Here is a 24,014-nt window from a genome sequence, read left to right as displayed (position 1 = left end):
CTAGGGATCTAGTGAGATCTATATATGCTTCTTCTATTTCCGCTGGTTGTGGGGAGCAAAGAAGGATGTCATCCATGTAATGGATGATCTTTAGCGTGGGATAGGTCTTACGAATTGGGTCTAGCGCTCGCTGAACGTACAGTTGACATATGGTGGGGCTATTTGCCATTCCTTGAGGGAGGACTTTCCACTGAAATCTGGCATCGGGTTGTTCATGGTTAATAGCTGGCAAAGTAAAAGCAAATCTTTCCCTGTCCTTGGAGCTTAGAGGTATAGAAAAGAAACAATCTTTAATATCTATTATGAGCACTTTCCATTCTTTGGGTAAGGCAGAGAGGAGTGGCAGTCTCCGTTGTACGGGTCTAAGCATTCTCATTTGAGCATTTACTGCTCTCAGATCATGAAGCAACCTCTATGATCTTGACTTTTTCCTGATTACAAATATGGGTGTGTTCCATGGGGACACAGAGGGTTCTAGGTGTCCCACTTGGAGCTGCTCTTGCACTAAGCAATGAGCTGCTTCTAATTTTTTAGAGGATAGGGGCCACTGAGGAACCTATACGGCCTCCTCTGTGAGCTAAGGTATGGGCATGGCATCTTCAATGGCCCTTATGAAAAACTCAGGCCGTGACGGTCATTCTTTACTTTGGGCAGGATGGGCTTTATGTGTCCCTGTTGGTGTTTCCCTAGCTCTTTGCCAGGGATGTATCCCATGTCCATCATCATGCCTTGGGCGGGGGTGGAGTATTCATTAATGAGTTTGAGGCCTAAGTCTCTCATGACATCCCTCCCCCATAAATTGACCGGTAGAGGGAGTACATAAGGGGTGACTGTACCCTCTTGTCCTTCAGGGGCTCGCCATTTCAATGGTTTGGCACTAATTGAAGGGCTTGACTCATATCTTAAACTTTGTAATGAATGTGAGGATTGGGTCACAGGCCACTTGGAGGGCCACCAGGTTGCAGAGATAATACTTTTATCTGCTCCAGTGTCTAGGATTCTCTCAAAGCTCTTTCTCTCTATTTGAAGAGTTAATTTTGGTCTGTCTGCTAAATCTAATACTATGAAGGCTGAATCCTAGTCAGAGGAGCTGAAGCTCTTTTCTCCCCTCTCCGTGTTGGTAGCAGGATAATTGGCGTGGAGACTAGGTAAAACTAAGAGCTGGGCTATGCGGTCTCCCGGGGATATAGGATAGATTCCTCTGGGAGCCGAACACATGATTTTTACTTGTCCTTCATAATCTTGATCTATAACTCCGGGATGAACTACTAGGTCTTTCAATGCAGCAGAAGAGCGCCTTAGGAGTAACTCAATGGTATTTGGTGGTAGGGGGCTTTTAAAGTCTGAAGGGATAGGCTGAACTCTCATCTGTGGAGTCAACACTATTCTGGTGGTGGCACGGATGTCCAATCCCGCGTAACTTGAAGTGGCTCTTTTTGGGGGGCCTGGTTGTTCCTGAATGACACTTGCGTGCTGGTTGCCCCATATATTTGCGGGCCCTGGTGACGGGGGCCCCTCTGGGCGTTTTTTGGCAGTTCTAAGGGTTTCCCTTCTATATCTTTAATAGACCGGCACTCATTGGCTCAATGCTTGCCTTTCTTACACTTAGGGCACAACCCAGGGGTCTTTTGGGTTGTTTGTTCTGAAGCTGGGCTCTTACACTCTCTCTTTATATGTCTTAATTTCTCGCATTGAAAGCATTTGATACTTCTGTTAGTGATCTTGGCTTGTTTGTGGCTCTGTAATATGGCCGTGGCTAGGCCCGCATTGGTGAGTGGCCCTCCTATTTCTCTACAGGCTTTCAACCAGGCATGTATCTCTTTTTGTTTCTAGGGTGTTATCGCCTGTCTGCATTCCTTGGTACATTGTTCAAATACTAATTGCTCTACTAGGGGCATTGCTTGTTCCTGATCTCTAAATATTCTGCCTGCGGCCTCCATCATACGAGCGACAAAGTCAGAAAATGGCTCGCTCAGCCCCTGAATAATTTTTGTCAAATTGCCTGATACTTCTCCTTTGTTGGTGAGGGCTTTCCATGCCTTGGCGGCGCACGTGTTTATTTGTGCGTATACCTGTAAGGGGAAGGCGGTCTGGTCGGCTACCCACTGTCTTTGGCCCGTCAGCATATCATATGACCACGCAGGCTGTCCTTCGGCCGCGTTTGCGCGTGCCTGGGTCATGCTGATATCATGCCACAATGCTTTCTATTCTATGTATTGCCCCATACTAGAAAGGCATGCCTTAGTTACATATTGCTAGTCTGCGGGTGTCATGGCTGTCTCTGTTAATCTCTCAACTTGTGCTATGGTATAGTTAGCACTGACTCCATAAGCCCGAACGGATTCTGCTAACTCCTTAACTTGTTTATGGCTCAGGGGCTGGTGAGAGCGTACGCCATTATCTTTAAATACAGGAAACATTTGTCTAATTGCTTGAAGAGTATCTGGGTGGCAAAAGGAGAGTGCGCCACTCACGTAAGGTGGCGGGGCAACGAGCGTCGGGGGACACCCTGCTTTCATTTTTTCCTTGGTCCGCTTTTCAACTTTGCTGGTTCCCTTACTTCTGCACTCTACGGTTTTATTCTCTTCCCCTTCCTCTGCGGACGTTAATTCCTCCTCAGATTCCTTATTGGAGAGTTGGAGGTCCCTCAACTCTTTCCAGGGGTATTTACTATTTTCTCCGAGGCGATCGTCACTCGCTTCTCGGGGCTCTTTCGCTTTTGCCCTAGGCGGGCTTTCTCCCTCACTCTGAGGTTTCTTTACCTTCGTTTTTGTGGCCTTTTTTCGGCCGCGTGCGCTCTCTGTTTCCCGTTCCGTTTCTGACATGCTCTCTTGGATATCTGTCAATGCTCTCTGACCTTCTTTTATTACCTTTTCACATCTCTCATCTTGCAGACAAGCTCTAATCAGTTTCCAGAGGGGCCTGGTGCCTCCCCTCAGGCTACCCTCCTCCTCCTCTCTATCAAGATCTTTCCCCAGTTTGTCCCAGCTCGGGATTGAGAGGGACCCTGAACAAATGAACCAGGGGGCCACACGGTCTATCTCCTTCACAAAAGATCCTAAGACTTTGCTGGAGACTTTCAAGTTTCGCTCTTTGAGAGCTGTCTGCAGCGCCGTGACTAATGACGGTGCATTCCCCATGGTGCCTCCTTATTTACAGAGAACCATCAACCATCATCCTAAAAGGCAGGGGCCTCTCGGAACTTACCCCTCCGGGCTTTCTTCTGACCTGCAGTTCTGAATCCTCTCCAGATGTCTGAAGGGTCCTCCCTGTGCCGGTGATGTTCTGGTTCCCGGGTTTCGGCACCACTTGTCGCGCGCCCCGTCCTCGCCGGCAAGAACAGCACGCAACAACAGCAGGATTCTTCTGCAGAAAGCTTTATTCTTCAGCTCTTTGTGAAACAAATGAGTTGGGCAGGACCCAGAGGGGAAGGAGAGGCTTGCTTATATAGTTCTCATGCTCTGACCTGGTTGGTGCGGCTCCATATGCCTTATTAGCATAACCATTTGGTGGGTCTCATTGGTCTTTATGCCAAGGCGCAATTAGCATGTAGTTTAGTGGTGTGGGATGATTTGTCATTAGGAAGTTCGGGGCCTTTCGGCTGCCCTGCATTGGGCGCTATTTTCTGAGCGCGGCTGCCAACACATTTTCACTCTTCCAGACCTTTGGTCTACTACTGAGAGAGAGAGAGAGACCAAGATAGGGGCACAAAGAGCATGTCAGAACCTCCATCCATCTTCTTCTTGCCTTATATAATTTTGTGTAATGGCAACCTCCTTTAAACTGCTTCCTGACAGTTCTTCATTCCAGAGGAGGCCCGCATTGCTGAAGCCAGCTTTCTCATACAGTTCCAGTAAAAACTCTGAAGAGCCGTCAGCAACATTATCCCTAACATTTGAGCAGTCTGCTAACATCTTCAGGTCTGTGCAAATGCCTGGGAACTCATAACAGTTTGGGGACTGTATTGGCCACTCCTCATTCTCTTGGTTTCTTTGATACCACTCTCTCCCAGTTCTCCCATCTCATTTTTATGTACCCTTTTTTGGCTTCTGTTTTTCTTTGCCCGCAAAAGTGTTGCCACAAAAGTGCCCACAAAATTCACGATTCTGTTCTACAGGCTTTCTCTGGGTGAGCTCCTTTGCTCCTCCTACTGTTTCAGCTACCCTTATTTCACAGGACTTCCGAATCTACACACCTCTAGTGAGACACCTTTTCTGATGTCCATACGGCTATATCCACTGGGTTTTTGGGCACCTTTGTCATGTGGATGTCCCTGCATCACTTCAACAGTCTAAATTGAACTTAAAGGCACACACGTACGCACATGTATACACAAGTTTTTCTTCTTTTTTCTTGTTTTGGTTCATGGTGCCACTGGCCATTTAGTTACCCAAGCCAGAACCCTTTTTCCCTTTTCTTCACCTCCCTCCTGCAGTCTTTTGCCAAGTTCTTTTTATAGGTAAATTCTTTTCTCCATCGTCACAGCTACTGTCTTATTTAAGGTGCTCATCCCTGGACCTGGACTTTGGCAGACATCTTAACTGATGTCACTGCCTCCAATATTCCCTCTGTCAACTTCAGTTTTTCTTTGCCTAAAGCATAAAGTGCAAACTCCTGTGCATCAGTTGTGCTGGATGCTATTGTTCTGCTGTGCCTGCCTTTAGATTTTCCATTTCCTATCACTCATACACTGAGTATCAGATTGTCATTAACGCTTAAAAAACTACCATGTTACTCGAATGCTCTAATCTTTTATTTATCTTCCTATTTATTGATTGCTGACTTCATGCCGTCTTTAACCTCAAACCAACTCTATTGGGTGGTTATTATCCGCCCTGTCTCCCCTCCCCCCGTTTCACAAATGAGGAAGCTGAAGTGCCCAGAGGTTAACTAACATCTGAGGCCACACATCTAGTAACCTGGTCAAGCCAGAATGTCAAATGCACCTCCCCCCCACCCCCCGACTTTAGCACTCAAAATATTTTCGGTATCTTTTCAACCTTCTTTAACCTTACCTCTCAATGCCTTCTGTGTGATAAAGACAATGTTCATACTGTTTTGGGTTTATAAAGTACTTCCACATGCCTTCTGCTCCAGCCAAACTGTCCCGCTTGCCTCCTTGCCTTTGCTGTTGAGTTTTGTCTCAGTTGCCCTCCCCCGTGTCTTTCACAATCTTGTACATTCTTCAAGGCTCAGCTCATCTCCTCCATGAAACCTTTCCAACCCCAAATCATCCAGACTGCCTTTGCATCCTTTGAGCTCTCTGCAGCTTTCAGTAGAGACCAGTTTGTGACCAGCTCCTCAGATTCATATGCTCACCAAGCATTATTTGTAGATTAAATAATTTGTGTCTTACACATGTATTTACCTCTGTTCTTCATAAGTGTAAAAGTATTTTTTCTCATTAATATTCTCAGGAAAAAGTGTGTGGCACAGATCTCCAGTTCCCCCAAATCAATCCTACTCTTTTCCACAATATGGATTAGACACATTGCTCTCCAGAATAAAGATATTTTCTAGTCTCCCTTGCAACTAAATGTGGTCATGTAACCAAATTCTGGCCAATTGTAGACCAAGTGTTGTCCTACTTCTGGAAAGCTGATGTTTCCAGAGGTTAAATAACTGACCCCTAGGTCACACAGCTAGTAACTGGTCAAGCCACAGTTAGAATCTAGGTCATACTGACTCAGTTACTTATGTGTGTTGAGGAAGAATATGTGCCTTTTTTTTCTTTCCTGCTGGCTGGAATTAGGATGTGATGCTGGAGCTAAAGCAGGCATCTTGGATACTGAGGTAAAAATGGCATCTTAAGGATAGCAGAGTCACAAGATCAAAACAGTCTGGGCTGCTGATATTTAGGAAGGTACAATGCCAATCCTGAACTGCTTATGAATACATGAAAGAAATAAACTTCTTTTAAAATAGTGTTGTTTTGGTTGTCCATCATTGGCAGCAGAGTCATACTAATATAAAGTGCTCCTATATTCATAGGAACTTTTTTCATATTATATTTTCTCAATCAATGATCTAAAAAGTACAATACTATCGTGGACTTTGGCAGTATTTTAATTTTACCTGGGGTCTTCATCCTCAAAGGAGAGAATAACTTATTTTGAATAAAATATTAGTTGTCAAGGACATTGCATAAAAACTGATATGTAAATCTATCATAGTAAGAATTGTCAAGTTCAGACTGTTTTATGATATGTTGGGATTTGATTATGTGTTAGTGTTATACACTGAGAAAAGGTTTCAAGTGAGAGTGACTCCTAAATACTTTTAAACTTTAAAATAGCAAATAAATTAGTATTAAAGAATGCTTGACTCTTAAATCCAAAATATTCATTTTTTTTTCTTTTGCTTTGAAAATTGAAACTATGCAAATAGGTATGTCATGCCTCAAAAACAGTCTTGTAGTATACAAATTTTGTAGTATAATGGTCTATTTTGTTGTAGGCTTTCTGATATCTAAAACCTACAGTTTCATTAACTTTAAAAGCAGATGCCATATTAAGAAGAAAAAAATAAAAAAAAGCAGATGCCCTTTATTTTTATGATCAAATTAGGAGAAACTGGCTCCAAGCAGCATTTACTGTATTTTCCTTGTTTAAAATGATAATCATTAGTCTGTTCAAATCCATACTCTGTTATTTGTAAAGATAGAATGAAATTATAACGCACACAGAGCATTTCCCAAGCATGAGGATATTCCTGTTATTCTAACATAATATGCAGAAAGATCCATTTCCTTCAGTCCTTTCATCTAATTACATGAAAATTAATGACCACTTGGTGTTTATTTTATCAAATTGTAAATATGGCCAACTGCACATGAATTGGATTGGATGAACTGTGAGAGTACACTCAGGTGTCATACTGAATGCAGTATATGGAAAATGGTGGAGAGCAGGAGCGGGTAGATGCAAGCACCATTCCTACTTTCCCCTGTTCCGTTCCTTTTCTTAAGAGGGTTCAGAGCTAAGGATATGCTGTATTATGTACTACTGGGGACACACATTGTCCGTCACTATTCCCTCAAATAGGATACCTTTTGATCGGAGAGATAACCTTTAATGTGAAACCAAAAAAAAGAGTTTAAGTGGTTTATATTTAAGTGTGAATTTTTAGCTTTGAACCCAAGTGCATCAGGACTTAGAGAAGCTTTTACCCATCGTTAAGATGTAGAATGAGAAAAAGGGGAAAAAGAGAGTGAGATATTCTCTCTTTTAAGTTAGAATATCAGGTTGTAAGGACCTTTGTTCAGGGAGAAAGCCTTAGGCTATTTGGCCAAATGAAGTGACTGAAGCCAAGTAGGCATAATTAGAGAGTCTGACCAGATAAAAGGGAGTTGGGAGATTGTTGTACTTTCCCTGGGCCTTTGAGAGTTTCCTTCAGGAGAGAGGGAGAGTGAGAACAGAAGTCAAATGGAAATGCACCCCTGGGTAGATGCCGATTGTAATACATGATAACCCTTGGAACTGGAAGAGACTTCACACTTCTGCTCTTCATTGCAGGGGTCACTCTCATGTTCTCCCTCCTTCACAGACTACATTCAGAATGCGATACAATTTTATGAACCTGTGCAGGTCTGACAAATGGGCTTTTGGCTCTTAAATTTCCCAAATGCCTTTGATCTAAGCAAGATGTACTTTCAACAAGCCACTTTGTGGAGCTTGTTTCATCTTGTGTTCTCTTTTTCTGTTTTCCTCTTTTAGCAATATCTCTCCTTTTTATTTTATTAGTATTGTTTTATTAAAGTCTTTATAGGTTATCAGTCTTTTCAGGTTTCATGTTCTCAGTGTAATCATTAAAGCATTCATTCAACAAAAATGTTGTAAGCATCTATTATCTAAAGGCATTTGAAATAAAAAAATGAATATGAAATCATCTTTTTTCTCCAGAAGGTCATAATCCAGTGGATGAGACATGTAAATAGACAGTTATCATATGAAGTGTGAAAGGTTATGATAAGGAAACATAGTTGACCATACTCCAGACTTTAGGGGAAGGCAAAGGATAGGTGGGTGAATAAGGGGAGAAAAGATTTTTCCAGGTAGAATAATCAGCATGTGCAAAAGTGCTGAACTTTAGAAAATTGCCCTGATTGGAGCATGGTAGTATGAGGTTAGAAAGCTGGGCAGGAGCCAGGTTGCATTCATGATAAGCCCTTTTTGTGGAAGAAAAGGATTGGGGATTGGAGGAGAGTTGGCTCTTATATTAATTGAGGTGTGGTAGGAAGACTGATCAATAGTGTAGTGTGGGTAAGGAGGGTTTGTAAAGGTGAGATTTGGCATGTTATGGAGAGGAGGTGAGGCAGAGGTACCAGGGGGCTTATCTTTAGTGGATAGGATTTCAGGGTGGTGGTCAGAAGATGACCAGGTGACCAGGGATTGCTACAAAAGGTGATGATAGTGATTGGGGATCTGTCATTTAGTATGGAGGAAGCTAAGAAGCCTATCCACAAGGTGCTGAGAAACTTAATATTGTTTCCTTGTACATCAATAAACACCCATTTTATTATGACAAAATTTAAACATATAAAGAAGATCAAAGAATTTTATAGCAAACACCTGTATACTCACCACCAAGATTTCACAATTATTAACATTTTGCTACATTTGCTTTTTCATGTTTTTGTCCCGCCTATTGTGCCATCCATCAATCCATTTTTTATGCATTTAAAGTAAGTTTCAGACATTGATAAGATATACATCTCTCCTAAACATTTCTAAACATGAATATCAGAAACTAGTGTCCATTATCAGTTTCTGGTTCTTTTGTTGATATAAAATTTATGCACATTGAGAAAGAAATTTAAGAGCATTATTTGATGAATTTTGACAAATGTATCCACTGTGTAATCCAATCCCCCATCAATATATAGAACATTTTAATAATCTTTAGAAAGTCCCTTCAAGTCTCTTCCCAGTTATTCTTGCCCTCATTCCCAAAGACAACTACTCTCCTATTTTTCACCATAGATTAGTAACATAGATTATAGATTTAATGTCATGTAAATGGAATCATACTCATGCTGGAATCTCATAATGTTTTTGAGATTCATACATGTTGCATGATTCTGGTATATACATACTTTTTTATTATGGTAAAATATACATAAAATTAAATTTGCCTAATCCTGCCACCAGCCTCTGGTTACCGTTATTCATTATTCCACTTAATGTCTTTATGGATTTGAGTACTCTAGGTACCTCATGAAAGTGGACTCATCCATTATTTGTCCTTTTGTGTCTGGCTTCTTTCACTTAGCATAGCATTTTCAAGGACCATCCATGTTATTGCATGTATCAGAATTTCATTCCTTTTTAAGGCTGAATAATATGCTATGTTTGTACATATCATATTTTGTTTATCCTTCAAACATCAATGGATATCTGGGTTCCCACCTTTTTGCTATTGTGAATAAGGCTTCTGTGACCTTGGGTGTACAAAAATCTGATCAGGTCCCTGCTTTCATCTCTTTTGGCCATATACCCATGGTGAAATTGTGGATCATATGAAAATTATATGTTTAATTTTTTGAGGAACTGCCATACTGTGTTCCATAGCAGTTACACTATTTTTCATTCCCACCAGCAATGTACAGTGTTCCAATTTCCCCACATCCTCACCAACACTTGGTACTTTCCATTTTTTTAAAAATTATAATCATCCTAGTAGATGCAAAGTGATACCTCATTGTCACTTTTATTTACATTTCTCTTGTTGCTAGTGATGTTGAGCATCTTTCCATATGCTTATTGACCACATGTATATCTTCTTTGGAGAAATGTCTATTGAGGCCCTTTCTCATTTGAAAAATTTGGGGTTATCTTTTCCTTGCTTATCAGATACATGATTTGCAAATATTTTCTCACAATCTGTAGGCTGTCTTTTCACTTTCTTAATATATTCCTTTGATACACAAAAGCTTTTAATTTTCATAAAGTCCAATTTATTTTTTCTTTGTTGCTCATGCTTTTGATGTCATATCTAAGACTGTTGCCACATACAAGGTCATGAATATTTATCCTTATGTTTTCTTCTAAATATTTTATAGCTTAGCTCTGACATTTAGGCCTTTGATGCATTTTAAGTTAATTTTTGTAGATGGTATAAGGTAAGGGTCCAACTACATACTTTTGCATGTGGATATTTCTTTTTCATTAATTGAAAGTGTCATTTCCCCACTGAATGGTCTTGCATTCTCACTGAAAATCATTTGGTCATATATGAGGGGATTTATTTCTGTACTTTTTTTCTATTCCAGTAGTGTATATGTCTGTTTTTATACCAGTACCACACTGTTTTGATTTCTATAGTTTTGTAGTAAGTTTTAAACATTACAATATATGAGTTCTCCAACTTTGTTCTTTTTCAACATTATTTTGACTATTCGAGGTCCCTCTAGCTTCCATATGAATTTTAGGATGAGTTTTTCTATTTCTGCAAAAAAAAATATTACTGGGATTTTGGTGGAGATTTTAAGTCTATAGATTCCTTTGGGTAATATTGTTATTGTAACAATATTGTTTCAATCCATGAAAATGGTATGTCTTCCATTTATGTCCTCTCTAATTTCTTTCACAAAATTTCTACAAGCCTTTGCCACCTTGGTAAAGTTGTTATATTCAATGCTATTATAAATGGAATTATTTTTTAAATTTCTTTTTTGGATGAGTATAACTTTTTAATATCAAGTTTATGCTTGACGTTGACTGTAGGTAGTACCTAATCAGGACTTTTTTATAATGATGTCTTAAAGTTCTTGAATAGCCCCTATTGGTGAGAAACTGTATCATCCAATAAATGTTAAAAATTTTTAGACTGATTTTTACAACTGTTCCAAATTGCAAGAGTTGAAATAAAAATTTTAATTTAATAGTTCATTCTGTTTTTCATGACAAATATAATTTTAAAAAATTTTAGGTAAATGAGTGTATTTAGAAATCAATTAAATGTTTCATATCAAATATTTCAAAATAATGAAACTATATTGTAGTATATGCATACATGTTTTGAGTGACCACCTTGTATCTAGCTTAGATACTACTATAAGGATACATAAGTTTCCAGTAGATAGAAATATCTTATATTTATGAAGGCAAAGATTGGGGCCATCATGTGTAGCCTTCCAGGATCTCCTCTCCCCCTTTCTTCCAAACTGTCAGCACCTTTGGCTGTGCACTGTATTCTTGGACATCTCAAACAGAAACTCCCCTGGCGGTTTCACAGGACAGTGGTATGCTCTGCAGCTAACTAATAAATCCATGTCCAGAGGCCAGAGCAACAACTTGGCTATGCTCAGTCTTACAGAGGTGTGGGTGTGGGATGTGATTCATAAATCACCTTCTCCAGGGAGAGGGATGTGAGGGCCCCCAACAAGTTACGCACAACCAGAGGTCACCCTCCTGGAAGCTCCAGTCATCCCTGGCTCTGCCTAGTGCCTTGAGGGCCAAGGAGGTCCACTTCACTGACCCACTGAATTCCATCATCTGTCCACCACACTGCATGTCATTGCACACCTGGTGGGAAGCTCTAGTCTAGTGATTGACTTGTTTAGAATGGAAAAAGGAAAAATTCACATGTACTTTAGGAAGAAGCAGCAAAACTAGGCCCATCTCAATAGACACAGTTTTGAAAATAACAATAGTCCCCCCTTTATCCTCAGTTTTGCTTTCTGCAGTTTAATTTATGTGTAGTCAACTTAAGTCTGGAAGTAGATGATCCTCCTTCTGATGTACTGTCAGAAGGTTAGTAGAAGCCTAAGGCTACATCATAATGCCTACATCATTCACCTCACTTCCTTATCAGATAGGCATCTTATCATCGCATATAATCACCAAAGAAGGGTGAGTACAGTACAAAATATTTTCAGAGAAAGATCATATTTACATAACTTTTATTACTAGTATGTTACGATTGTTTTATTTTATTATTGCTGGCCATCTCTTACTGTGCCTAATTTGTAATCAAGCTTTATTATAGGTAGGTATATATAGGAAAAAACATAGTATATATAGGGTTCAGTACTATTCAAGGTTTCAGGTATCCACTGGGGATTTGGAACCTGTTCCCCTTGGATAAAGGGGGACTCCTGAGTGGTCTGTCTATCCCGTGATTGGTAATAGCATCCCCAGCCTAAAGTTTAGGATTCTGCATTAGATATTAGACAAATGACTTAGTCTTAATGTGTGAATGGCTTGAAAGGAAGTTGGAAAGTTGGATTATTTGTCTAGCTGTTGCATTAGCTAACTGATAACCTTTGCTGTGTTTTGCTTTCCAACCTTTCTTTGTTCATGTATTTTTCTCTGTACTCTGCATTATTGCCTCTCTTAGGTATATGCCTAAATACCTAAATATAAATATGAAGTTATTTGAAGTGCATTTCAAATGCCATTTTCCTCACTTGAGTCTCTTCTGATTCTTCCTACCAAATAATATCTTTCCTTCTTTTGGGAGGAAATGTTTAATACTGTAATTTTTTTATGGCATGCATTATATTCTTTCTTGGACTATACTTTTTGCCTTTATTTTATTTCATCTTCCTTGTTTATAAGGTCTTTGTGTATCTTGCATCTTTTAGAGTTGTGAAGTAATGGTTGTTTATCTACTTTGAGTGTGCTGCACAATATTTTTTTTTTTGGCATCTCTCATATTTATTAATCAAATGGTTGTTAACAAAAATAAAATTCTGTATAAGGGAGTCAATGCTCAATGCACACCCATTAATCCATCTCAAGCCTACTTCTCATTAGTCTCCAATCTTCTGAAGCATAACGAACAAGTTCTTACATGGTGAACAAATTCTTACATAGTGAGTAAGTTCTTACATGGTGAACAGTACAAGGGCAGTCATCACAGAAACTTTCGGTTTTGATCACGCATTATGAACTATAAACAATCAGGTCAAATATGAATATTCATTTGATTTTTATACTTGATTTATATGTGGTTCCCACATTTCTCCCTTTATTATTATTATTATTATTTTTATTTTTAATAAAATGCTGAAGTGGTAGGTAGATGCAAGATAAAGGTAGAAAACATAGTTTAGTGTTGTAAGAGAGCAGTTGTAGATGATCAAGTGTGTGCCTGTAGACTATGTGTTAATCCAAGCTAGACAAGGGCATTAAAACATCCACGGATGCAGCAGATTTCTCTCAAAACGGGGGGAAGGGTGAGGTTCTAAGCTTCACCACTGTTGATCCCCAATTTCTCACCTGATGGCCCCCCTGTGACTGTGCCTGTCTTAGGTTGTTCCTCCTTTGAGGAATCTTACCTGTCTCTGGCTAACCAGTCATCTTCCGGGGCCATACAGGGAGATGTAAAGTTGGTAAGTGAGAGAGAAGCCATATTGTTTGAAAAGGTTAGCTTTTTACTTCTTTGCAGATTTATGCCCTGTGGCTTCTATGCCCAGCATTTGTCTTGAGGTATCTTTACCACTTGGAGGAATTATGATACTCGGTAAATTCGATATGAGGCACGAATTCTATTTAAGGGTTGTAATTAGGAAGGAAGAAGAAAAGCTATAGGGGTAGCAGATGGAAGAAAACATGGGAGGATTGATTATTTCTTTGACATATCTTCTTGTAGAGTAACTTAAGCATGTATAGGTTTTAACTACTAATTAAATTGCGCACACACATTAACATAATAGGAATACAGTTACATAACCAAAGCAGATCTATAATTACCAGCCATCTCCAGTGAAACCAAGAAAACCAGTTAGACATCCTAGGCATTTGTAAAAATTTGTCTATGATATGATGGATATTCTCCAACTGTACTTGAACAGTCTGAGAGAAATCAGACAAATTAAAACAACCCATTCCTGGGAACTGTTCACATCCCATATGTTGTTTTAACAGTAGATAGTCTGTAGTCATAAGATTTTGGAGCGCTACAACTTGCGCTTCTCCTAACTCTTGGTTGACTTCCAACAGTATAGATCCAGTCAAATTTGTTGCTTTAATGAAAGCACAGGCCAGCTTAGATATCTTCTTCTTCATTCCAATGGCAAGTCCAGGAACCAGTGGGATGGATGCAGCTACACCTGCAGCATCGCCTGGATCTTTGTTGAAGTTTTTTGATGATCATCTTCTGGTATGACTCTTCAAGAGAGTGCTGATGTTGGAAGTTCTTCTTCATATCATATCTTAGTTCATTTTCTGGGTAGCCAAATTAGGCTTTGATCCTCTATATAAACACAAACAGACCCTTTGCCCTCACTTTGATATGCCCTTTATACCATTGTGTAGAACTCATTGGAGGTCACCACACAGGAACTGCTTTTTTTTTTCTTTGTTATCATTAATCTACACTTACATGACAAATATTATGTTTGCTAGGCTCTCCCCTATACCAGGTCCCCCCTATAAACTCCTTTACAGTCAGTGTCAAACAGCATAACAAAATGTTGTAGAATCACTACTTGTCTTCTCTGTGTTGTACAGCCCTCCCCTTTCTCCCACCCCCCTATGCATGTTAATCTTAATAACCCCCTTCTTCTTCCCCCACCTTATCCCTCCGCACCCACCCATCCTCCCCAGGCCCTTTCCGTTTGGTACCTGTTAGTTCATTCTTGAGTTCTGTGACTCTGCTGCTGTTTTGTTCCTTCAGTTTTTCCTTTGTTCTTATACTCCACAGATGGGTGAAATCATTTGGTATCTGTCTTTCTCCGCTTGGCTTATTTCACTGAGCATAATACCCTCCAGCTCCATCCATGTTGCTGCAAATGGTAGGATTTGCCCTTTTCTTATGGCTGAGTAGTATTCCATTATGTATATGTACCACATCTTCTTAATCCACTCATCTACTGATGGACATTTAGGTTGCTTCCAATTCTTGGCTATTGTAAATAGTGCTGCGATAAACATAGGGGTGCATCTGTCTTTCTCAAACTTGATTGCTGCGTTCTTAGGGTAAATTCCTAGGAGTGGAATTCCTGGGTCAAATGGTAAGTCTGTTTTGAGCATTTTGATGTACCTCCATACTGCTTTCCACAATGGTTGAACTAATTTACATTCCCACCAGCAGTGTAGGAGGGTTCCCCTTTCTCCACAGCCTCACCAACATTTGTTGTTGTTTGTCTTTTGGATGGCAGCCATCCTTACTGGTGTGAGGTGATACCTCATTGTAGTTTTAATTTGCATTTCTCTGATAATTAGCGATGTGGAGCATCTTTTCATGTGTCTGTTGGCCATCTGTATTTCTTTTTTAGAGAACTGTCTCTTCCGTTCCTCTGCCCATTTTTTAATTGGGTTATTTGTTTTTTGTTTGTTGAGGCATGTGAGCTCTTTATATATTCTGGATGTGAAGCCTTTATCGGATCTGTCATTTACAAATATATTCTCCCATACTGTAGAGTTCCTTTTTGTTCTATTGATGGTGTATTTTGCTGTACAGAAGCTTTTCAGCTTAATATAGTCCCACTTGTCCATTTTTGCTGTTGTTTTCCTTGCCCGGGGAGATATGTTCAAGAAGAGGTCACTCATGTTTATGTCTAAGAGGTTTTTGCCTATGTTTTTTTCCAAGAGTTTAATGGTTTCATGACTTACATTCAGGTCTTTGATCCATTTTGAGTTTACTTTTGTATATGGGGTTAGACAATGGTCCAGTTTCATTCTCCTACATGTAGCTGTCCAGTTTTGCCAGCACCATCTGTTGAAGAGACTGTCATTTCGCCATTGTATGTCCATGGCTCCTTTATCAAATATTAATTGACCATATATGTTTGGGTTCATGTCTGGAGTCTCTAATCTGTTCCACTGGTCCGTGGCTCTGTTCTTGTGCCAGTACCAAATTGTCTTGATTACTATGGCTTTATAGTAGAGCTTGAAGTTGGGGAGTGAGATCCCCCCTACTATATTCTTCTTTCTGAGGATTGCTTTGGCTATTCGGGGTCTTTGGTGTTTCCATATGAATTTTTGAATTAGTTGTTCCAGTTCATTGAAGAATGTTGCTGGTAATTTGATAGGGATTGCATCAAATCTGTATATTGCTTTGGGCAGGATGGCCATTTTGATGATATTAATTCTTCCTAGCTATGAGCATGGGATGAATTTCCATTTGTTAGTTTCCCCTTTAATTTCTCTTAAGGGTGACTTGTAGTTTTCAGGTTATAGGTCTTTCACTTCTTTAGTTAGGTTTATTCCCAGGTATTTTATTCTTTTTGATGCAATTGTGAATGGAATTGTTTTCCCGATTTCTCTTTCTATTGGTTCATTGTTAGTGTATAGGAAAGTCACAGATTTCTGTGTGTTAATTTTGTATCCTGCAACTTAGCTGTATTCTGATATCAGTTCTAGTAGTTTTGGAGTGGAGTCTTTAGAGTTTTTTATGTACAATATCATATCATCTGCAAATAGTGACAGTTTAACTTCTTCTTTACCAATCTGGATTCCTTGTATTTCTTTGTTTTTGTCTGATTGCATGGCTAGGACCTCTAGTACTATGTTAAATAACAGTGGGGAGAGTGGGCATCCCTGTCTAGTTCCTGATCTCAGATGAAATGCTTTCAGCTTCTCGCTGTTCAGTATAATGTGGGCTGTGGGTTTATCATATATGGCCTTTATTATGTTGAGATACTTGCCCTCTATTCCCACTTTGCTGAGTGTTTTTATCATGAATGGATGTTGAATTTTGTCAAATGCTTTTTCAGCATCTATGGAGATGGTCATGTGGTTTTTGTCTTTCTTTTTGGTGATGTGGTGGATGATGTTGATGGATTTTCGAATGTTGTACCATCCTTGCATCCCTGGAATGAATCCCACTTGGTCATGGTGTATGATCCTTTTGATATGCTGTTGAATTCTGTTTGCTAATATTTTATTGAGTATTTTTGCATCTACATTCATCAGGGATATTGGTCTGTAATTTTCTTTTTTGGTAGGGTCTTTGCCTGGTTTTGGTATTAGGGTGATGTTGGCTTCATAGAATGAGTTTGGGAGTATTCACTCCTCTTCTATTTTTTGGAACACTTTAAGGAGAATGGGTATTATGTCTTCTCTGTGTGTCTAATAAAATTCCGAGGTAAATCCATCCAGCCCCGGGGTTTTGTTCTTGGGTAGTTTTTTGATTACCATTTCAATTTCTTTGCTCGTAATTGGTTTGTTTAACTTTTGTGTTTCTTCCTTGGTCAGTCTTGGGAGGTTGTATTTTTCTAGGAAGTTGTCCATTTCTTCTAGGTTTTCCAGCTTGTTGGCATATAGGTTTTCATAGTAGTCTTTAATAATTCTTTGTATTTCTGTGAAGTCTGTCGTGATTTTTCCATTCTCATTTCTGATTCTGTTGATTTGTGTTGATTCTCTTTTTCTCTTAATAAGTTTGGCTAGAGGCTTATCTATTTTGTTTATTTTCTCAAAGAACAAGCTCTGGTTTCTTTGATTTTTGCTATTGTTTTATTCTTCTCAATTTTGTTTATTTCTTCTCTGATCTTGATTATGTCCCTCCTTCTGCTGACTTTAGGCCTCATTTGTTCTTCTTTTTCTAGTTTCGATAATTGTGATGTTAGACTATTCATTTGGGATTGTTCTTCCTTCTTCAAGTGTGCCTGGATCGCTATATACTTTCCCCTTAAGACTGCTTTCGTGGCGGTCCACAGAAGTTGGGGCTTTGTGTTGTTGTTATCATTTGTTTCCATATATTCCTTGATCTCTATTTTAATTTGTTCCTTGATCCATTGATTATTAAGGAGCATGTTGTTAAGCCTCCATGTATTTGTGAGCCTTTTTGTTTTCTTTGTAGAATTTTTTTCTAGTTTTATACCTTTGTGGTCTGAAAAGTTGGTTGGTAGAATTTCAATCTTTTGGAATTTACTGAGGCTGTTTTTGTGAGCTAGTATGTGGTATATTCTGGAGAATGTTCCATGTGCACTTGAGAAGAATGTATATCCTGTTGCTTTTGGATGTAGAGTTCTATAGATGTCTATTAGGTCCATCTGTTCTACTGTGTTTTTCAGTGCCTCCGTGTCCTTACTTATTTTCTGCCCAGTGTATCTATCCTTTGGGGTGAGTGGCATGTTGAAGTCTCCTAAAATGAGTGCATTGCATTCTATTTCCCCCTTTAGTTCTGTTAGTATTTGTTTCACATATGCTGGTGCTCCTGTGTTCAGTGCATATATATTTAGAATTGTTATATCCTCTTGTTGGACTGAGCCCTTTATCATTATGTAATGTCCTTCTTTATCTCTTGTTACTTTCTTTGTTTTGTAGTCTATTTTGTCTGATATTAGTATTGCAACCCCTGCTTTCTTCTCTCTGTTGTTTGCCTGAAGTATGTTTTTCCATCCCTTGACTTTTAGTCTGTGCATGTCTTTGGGTTTGAGGTTAGTTTCTTGTAAACAGCATATGGATGGGTCTTGCTTTTTATCCATTCTATTACTCTGTGTCTTTTGATTGGTGCATTAAGTCCATTTACATTTAGGGTATACTATTGAGAGATATGTACTTATTGCCATTGCAGGCTTTAAATTCGTGGTTACCAAAGGTTCAGGGTTAGCCTCTTTAGTATCTTACTGCCTAACTTAGCTTGCTTATTGAGCTGTTATATACACTGTCTGGAGATTCTTTTCTTCTCTCCCTTCTTATTCCTCCTCCTCCATTCTTCATATATTGTGTGTTTTTTTCTGTGCTCTTTTTAGGAGTGCTCCCGTCTAGAGCAGTCCCTGTAAGATGCCCTGTAGAGGTGGTTTGTGGGAAGCAAATTCCCTCAGCTTTTGCTTGTCTGGGAATTGTTTAATCCCACCATCATATTTAAATGATAGTCGTGCTAGATACAGTATCCCAAATATATCATGCCATTCTCTTCTGGCCTGTAGGTTTTCTGTCGAGAAGTCTGATATTAGCCTGATGGGTTTTCCTTTATAGGTGACCTTTTTCTCTCTAGCTGCCTTTAAAACTCTTTCCTTGTCCTTGATCCTTGCCATTTTAATTATTATGTGTCTTGGTGTTGTCCTCCTTGGATCCTTTCTGTTGGGGGTTCTGTGTATTTCCGTGGTCTGTGTGATTATTTCCTCCCCCAGTTTGGGGAAGTTTTCAGCAATTATTTCTTCAAAGACACTTTCTATCCCTTTTCCTCTCTCTTCTTCTTCTGGTACCCCTATAATACGGATATTGTTCCTTTTGGATTGGTCACATAGTTCTCTTAGTATTGTTTCGTTCCTGGAGATCCTTTTATCTCTCTCTATGTCAGCTTCTATACGTTCCTGTTCTCTGGTTTCTATTCCTTCAATGGCCTCTTGCATCTTATCCATTCTGCTTATAAATCCTTCCAGGGTTTGTTTCACTTCTGTAATCTCCTTCCTGGCATCTGTGATCTCCCTCCGGACTTCATCCCTTCGCTCTTGCATATTTCTCTGCATCTCTGTCAGCATGTTTATGATTTTTATTTTGAATTCTTTTTCAGGAAGACTGGTTAGGTCTGTCTCCTTCTCAGGTGTTGACTCTGTGATCTTTGTCTGCCTGTAGTTTTGCCTTTTCATGGTGATAGAGATAGTTTGCAGAGCTTGTACGAGTGACAGCTGGAAGAGCTTTCCTTCTTGTTGGTTTGTGGCCTTCCTCTCCTGGGAGAATAGTGACCTCTAGTGGCTTGTGCTTGGCAGCTGCGGGCAGGCAGGGCTTCTGCTTCCTGCCCGGCTGCAATGGAGTTTATCCCCGCTGTTGCTGTGGGCGTGGCCTGGCTGGGGCAGCTGCTCCAAAATGGTGGAGCCCCATTGGAGGGCAAGCGGCCGGGAGGCTATGTATCTCCATAAGGGGCTTCTCTGCTCCCTGCTGCCCAGGGGGTTAAAGTGCCCGGAGAACCCAAGATTCCCTGCCTCTGGACTAAGTGTCCTGCCCTGCCCCTTTAAGACTTCAAAAAGCCCTCTCCAAACCAAAACAACAACAGCAAAAAAAAAAAAAAAAATTAAATAAATAATTTTTTTAAAAAAAGCACAATTTTCTTTGTACTCAGGTGCCGGTCTCAGGCACCCACTCACCAGTCTTGCTTCCCTGTTTCCCTTGTATTGGGGTTCCTGTCCCTTTAAGACTTCCAAAAAGCACTTGCCAAAAAAAAAAAAAAGAGGAAAAAAAAAGAAAAGCAATGGCCACTCCCATGTCTTTGTTCTCCAGTGTCAGCCTCAGGCACACACTCACCGGTCCTACCTCCCTGTTTCCCTAGTATCCTGGACCCCACGCATGCACTCTGTCTGCGCTCTGGTCCGGAATCCTGGGGCTGGGTGTTCAGCAGTCCTGGGCTCCTTCTCCCTCCCTGCTGTCTCCTCTCCTCCCACCGGGAGCTGGGGGGAGCAGCGCTCGGGTCCCGCCAGGCTGGGGCTTGTATCTTACCCCCTTCAGGAGGTGCTGGGTTCTCTCAGGTGTGGATGTGGTCTGGATGTTGTCCTGTGTCCTCTGGTCTCTATTTTAGGAAGAGTTGTCTTTGTTATATTTTCATAGATATATGTGGTTTTGGGAGGAGATTTCTGCTGCTCTACTCACGCCACCATCTTGGCTCTGCCCCACAATATTTTTTTAAGCAAAAGTTTTTTTTACCTACTGTAATTAGCAAATCCAAGTAAATTATTTTTGCTTTACCCTCTTTCAGGAGGAAATTTGAGAAGTCTGGACTCAAAACAGAAAAACTGAATTTACTTTCACAGATGGTACACCTGTAATACATGGAAAAAATAGGTTTCATGAGTGCGTTGAATTTAAAAAAATATTCCTACCTTCCATTGCATCATTCAGCAGAGAATCTATATTACAAATTTTGCAGTCAGGTTCATGGAATAATGTAATGGAGGAACTGATTCTAACTCAATTTTCTTCTTGATTGTGCTATTAGCCATCACCAGTTTTATTGGTTATTTGGAAGATATTAAACCTGAATATGGGGACTTAACTCATTTTAATACAGTTAGGTGACTGGGTTGTGAAAACTTATTAGTATAATTGAGCTGCTTCTTCAGATCAAGGCTTAAAAAATTTTTTTAAGTGTTTTGAGAGTAAAGGGGTTGTCAGATCCTCGCTGGTTCACAATACTGTTGTTGATATGACAGGATATCTGAATCCTACCACATTGGTTTAGAAACTGCAGTGGGAAAATGTGATCATTTACTTAGAGATGTGTAGTCCTTTCCATTACAATGTGACAAGAGGCTTGAGTAAATGGTACTTGGGGATTATGCTTATTTCCATTGGCAACTGCTCTAATATAAGCAGAAGCCCCTGATGTTTAATATTGGTAGAAATTAAGATACAATTTCAGAAAAGAAATACAGATTTTGATGCATATGAACAATACTTTGTGTTTCCATGGTTTTAAATGCAAAACCTGAGGCTGCGACTAAATGCCAAGGAAATGGCCCCATCAGTGTGGTTGGATTTCAGGAAGGCCTGAAAGGGGCTGAAAGCAAACTGCTCACCAGGGGATTGGGGCAGTACTGCTCATTCAGGGTCTGTGGACTGGTGCTGCCTGAGACTCTTATCAGTCCGCATCAAGATGAGTTCAGAAATCAAGAGAAAGCATTTAGAAACCTTATGGTAATTTGACTGTATGTTTATATCTCTTTAATTTAATAATGAAAAAATTGGGCTTGTATTATGTATATCTTTTATTTCATTTTCTAGTAATTCATCTTTATTGTATGTTGCAAAAGTTGTGTGTCTGAAATGGATTAGGGGAGAAAAACGAACCAGGTGCTTCATCACAGATAGCTTGGAAAGCATTAAGTTAGAGTCTCCGAAGTGTGAGGCCTCTGGAATTAGATATATGAATCTGAAGATTAGAAATTCCTGGCAATTTGGCTAGCCAAATTCTAGCCAATACTTAAAGTCCACCTGATTCTATGAAATACACATTGTTATATAGCTAAAACTTAAACATGAAATGCCTATTTTAGAAAAACTAACAAGGGTACTATACTTTCTGAGGGTAACTGAGCTGATCTACTACTGTTATTAATTAAAATACCCTTCCCAGCTGTGCCTAGTAGGACAAAATTTGGCCACCCATATTGTAGCACAGTGCCTTCTACCTAGGAGATCCTTAAAGTATTTATTGAATTCAGTTGATTTCTCCTGAGAGCTAACAGAAACTAGGTAGTTCACTTCAGAAAGTTAAAGTAATTTTAATATACAGCCCACCAAATGTTATCTGCCTTGTAGTGCTCTATTAGACGCTTGCCAGTCAGAACTTTGTTTGCAAATATATTACTGAGGTGCCACTAGCAAGATAGCAGATTTATGAGTGCCTAAGTTGTTTTATTCAGTTCATAGTTTTAATAAGTTCCTTGAAAAAATCCTATAGATGATTGTTAATAACTCTATTCCAGTACTGCAATTACTTAAAGAAGTTACCCTGAAAATCTATTTTCCAAAGTAGGTATTATTGTACTTTAAGAAATTTTTAAAACTTGGCCGATATAAGAAAAGAATCAGCCATGTGGCAATAATAGCATTGTGTCATATTGTCAACTTTCATTTTGGATTTGCAAAATTGAAATATAATTATGAATAACAAAATAAATGCATGTACTATACAACAGTATGCTGCGATGTGCTTTTGACATAATGGAAACAATTACTAATAAAATAAGGTGTTTTATTTGGAAGAGAGAATTTGTTTTTGGCAGTGGCTTTCCAATTCTGACAATTTTAAAAGTGACTATGTTGGTGGATAAAATAGTAATGGAAAAAATATATACAATCTTTGTGCTTAGAACACATACATTGTCAAAGTTTTTACACGCAAAAGTTAAGCAGGACCCACATTATTAAAACTATCTCATTCTGAAGCAGAGGAAATATAATATTTTATTTAGTTTATCACTTCCATTAGGCAAAAAATTTCATTTTAACCCCAAACAGTCATTCTGTCCTTACTGACTCTGCCTTTATTTTTATGAAATATATGCATGTAAGGCTTTGGGAAGTTTACCATGTGTAGTATGTTATATTTACTGATGTGTCATTTAAGTGTTATGCTATATTTTCATGTGTTCTGTTTTCCAGCTAAGTGTAATAACAGGGTCCTTTAAGAGTACGTTCCATTCTATTTTCTTATTTTTTCCTTCCAGAGATTATAGCACTGTGTTCTATTTATAGAGGATTTACTGTCGACTAATTGAGAGTTGAAAATCTACATTGTCATCTATAGGTAGCAAAATTAGAGAATAATATTGACATGTTTTAAGATGTCTTAGAGCAATATTGTATTTATATTTTTGCAGGAAGATTCTTTGGCAACAGATGGTTTCCTTGTGGACTACTTTAATGAATTCCTAAGCCTTCCAGTGAGTATATTATGTTCTATGAAATATATTAGTAAAGCAAAATGTTATAATCATAGAATTATCCTGTGAGACAAATTAATTAGAAGTAATATTTTAAAAATATTAATTAAAGCATTTAGATAAAGTTTATGTCTTTTTATGGAGTTAATCCTTTGCATTTAAGTCATATTTAGGAATCAGTCATATTGAAAAAAGTTGGGTAAATTATAGCACAATAAAAACAAAAGGGAAAAAAAAGAAAGCTGGGATTTTTCCACCATCAAAAGCATTCTCTACAAAACCTGATACAGTTGTATTTGGCATCACTTCAGTCTGAGCAGAGGTGATACAGATAGAATGACAAGAATTTTAAGAAACTAAATTTTTTGCCTCTAGGCAATTACTGTCATCCCGTTGGACAGATACTAAAGTGGAATTTGTGTTTAAATCAGCTAGAGTTTTATGTCAATAGTAAATAAGACAGGTGGATGTCAAATGATAGCTTTTCAGCCTTAGACTGCAGTAACTGATGTGGGGGTGCATAAAAGCACTTATACTGTTGTATGTAAATAAAGTTTATCAGGAATGTCAGAGAAAAGAAAGATAAGAAGAGGTTTTCATTGTTGTTATGAAAATCTGAAAACTTTTTTCATCACCATGTTTACCAGGGAAAATTTGGAATATAAAAACAAGTCACAAGTATTGTTAAAGGGAGTGGATCATAAAATGTGAAATCTCCGAAAGCCTAACCCCTGAAAATGTC

The 24,014-nt window shown here is 39.0% G+C and overlaps 1 protein-coding gene across 3 annotated transcripts in view; it reads left to right on the top strand.

Annotated features, from left to right (window-relative positions):
- RGS22 (regulator of G protein signaling 22) overlaps positions 1–24,014 on the top strand; it is a 158,307-nt gene that overhangs the window by 5,840 nt on the left and 128,453 nt on the right. For all 3 annotated transcript variants that reach the window (XM_073229890.1, XM_073229891.1, XM_073229889.1), the window contains exon 3: positions 23,210–23,272. In XM_073229890.1, the coding sequence (XP_073085991.1) occupies positions 23,210–23,272 (63 nt within the window). The remainder of the gene's footprint in view (positions 1–23,209; positions 23,273–24,014) is intronic.

Source organism: Manis javanica, chromosome 2 (assembly GCF_040802235.1).
Source record: "Manis javanica isolate MJ-LG chromosome 2, MJ_LKY, whole genome shotgun sequence".
NCBI lineage: Eukaryota > Metazoa > Chordata > Mammalia > Pholidota > Manidae > Manis > Manis javanica.
This window is presented reverse-complemented; position numbering and strand designations above follow the sequence as displayed.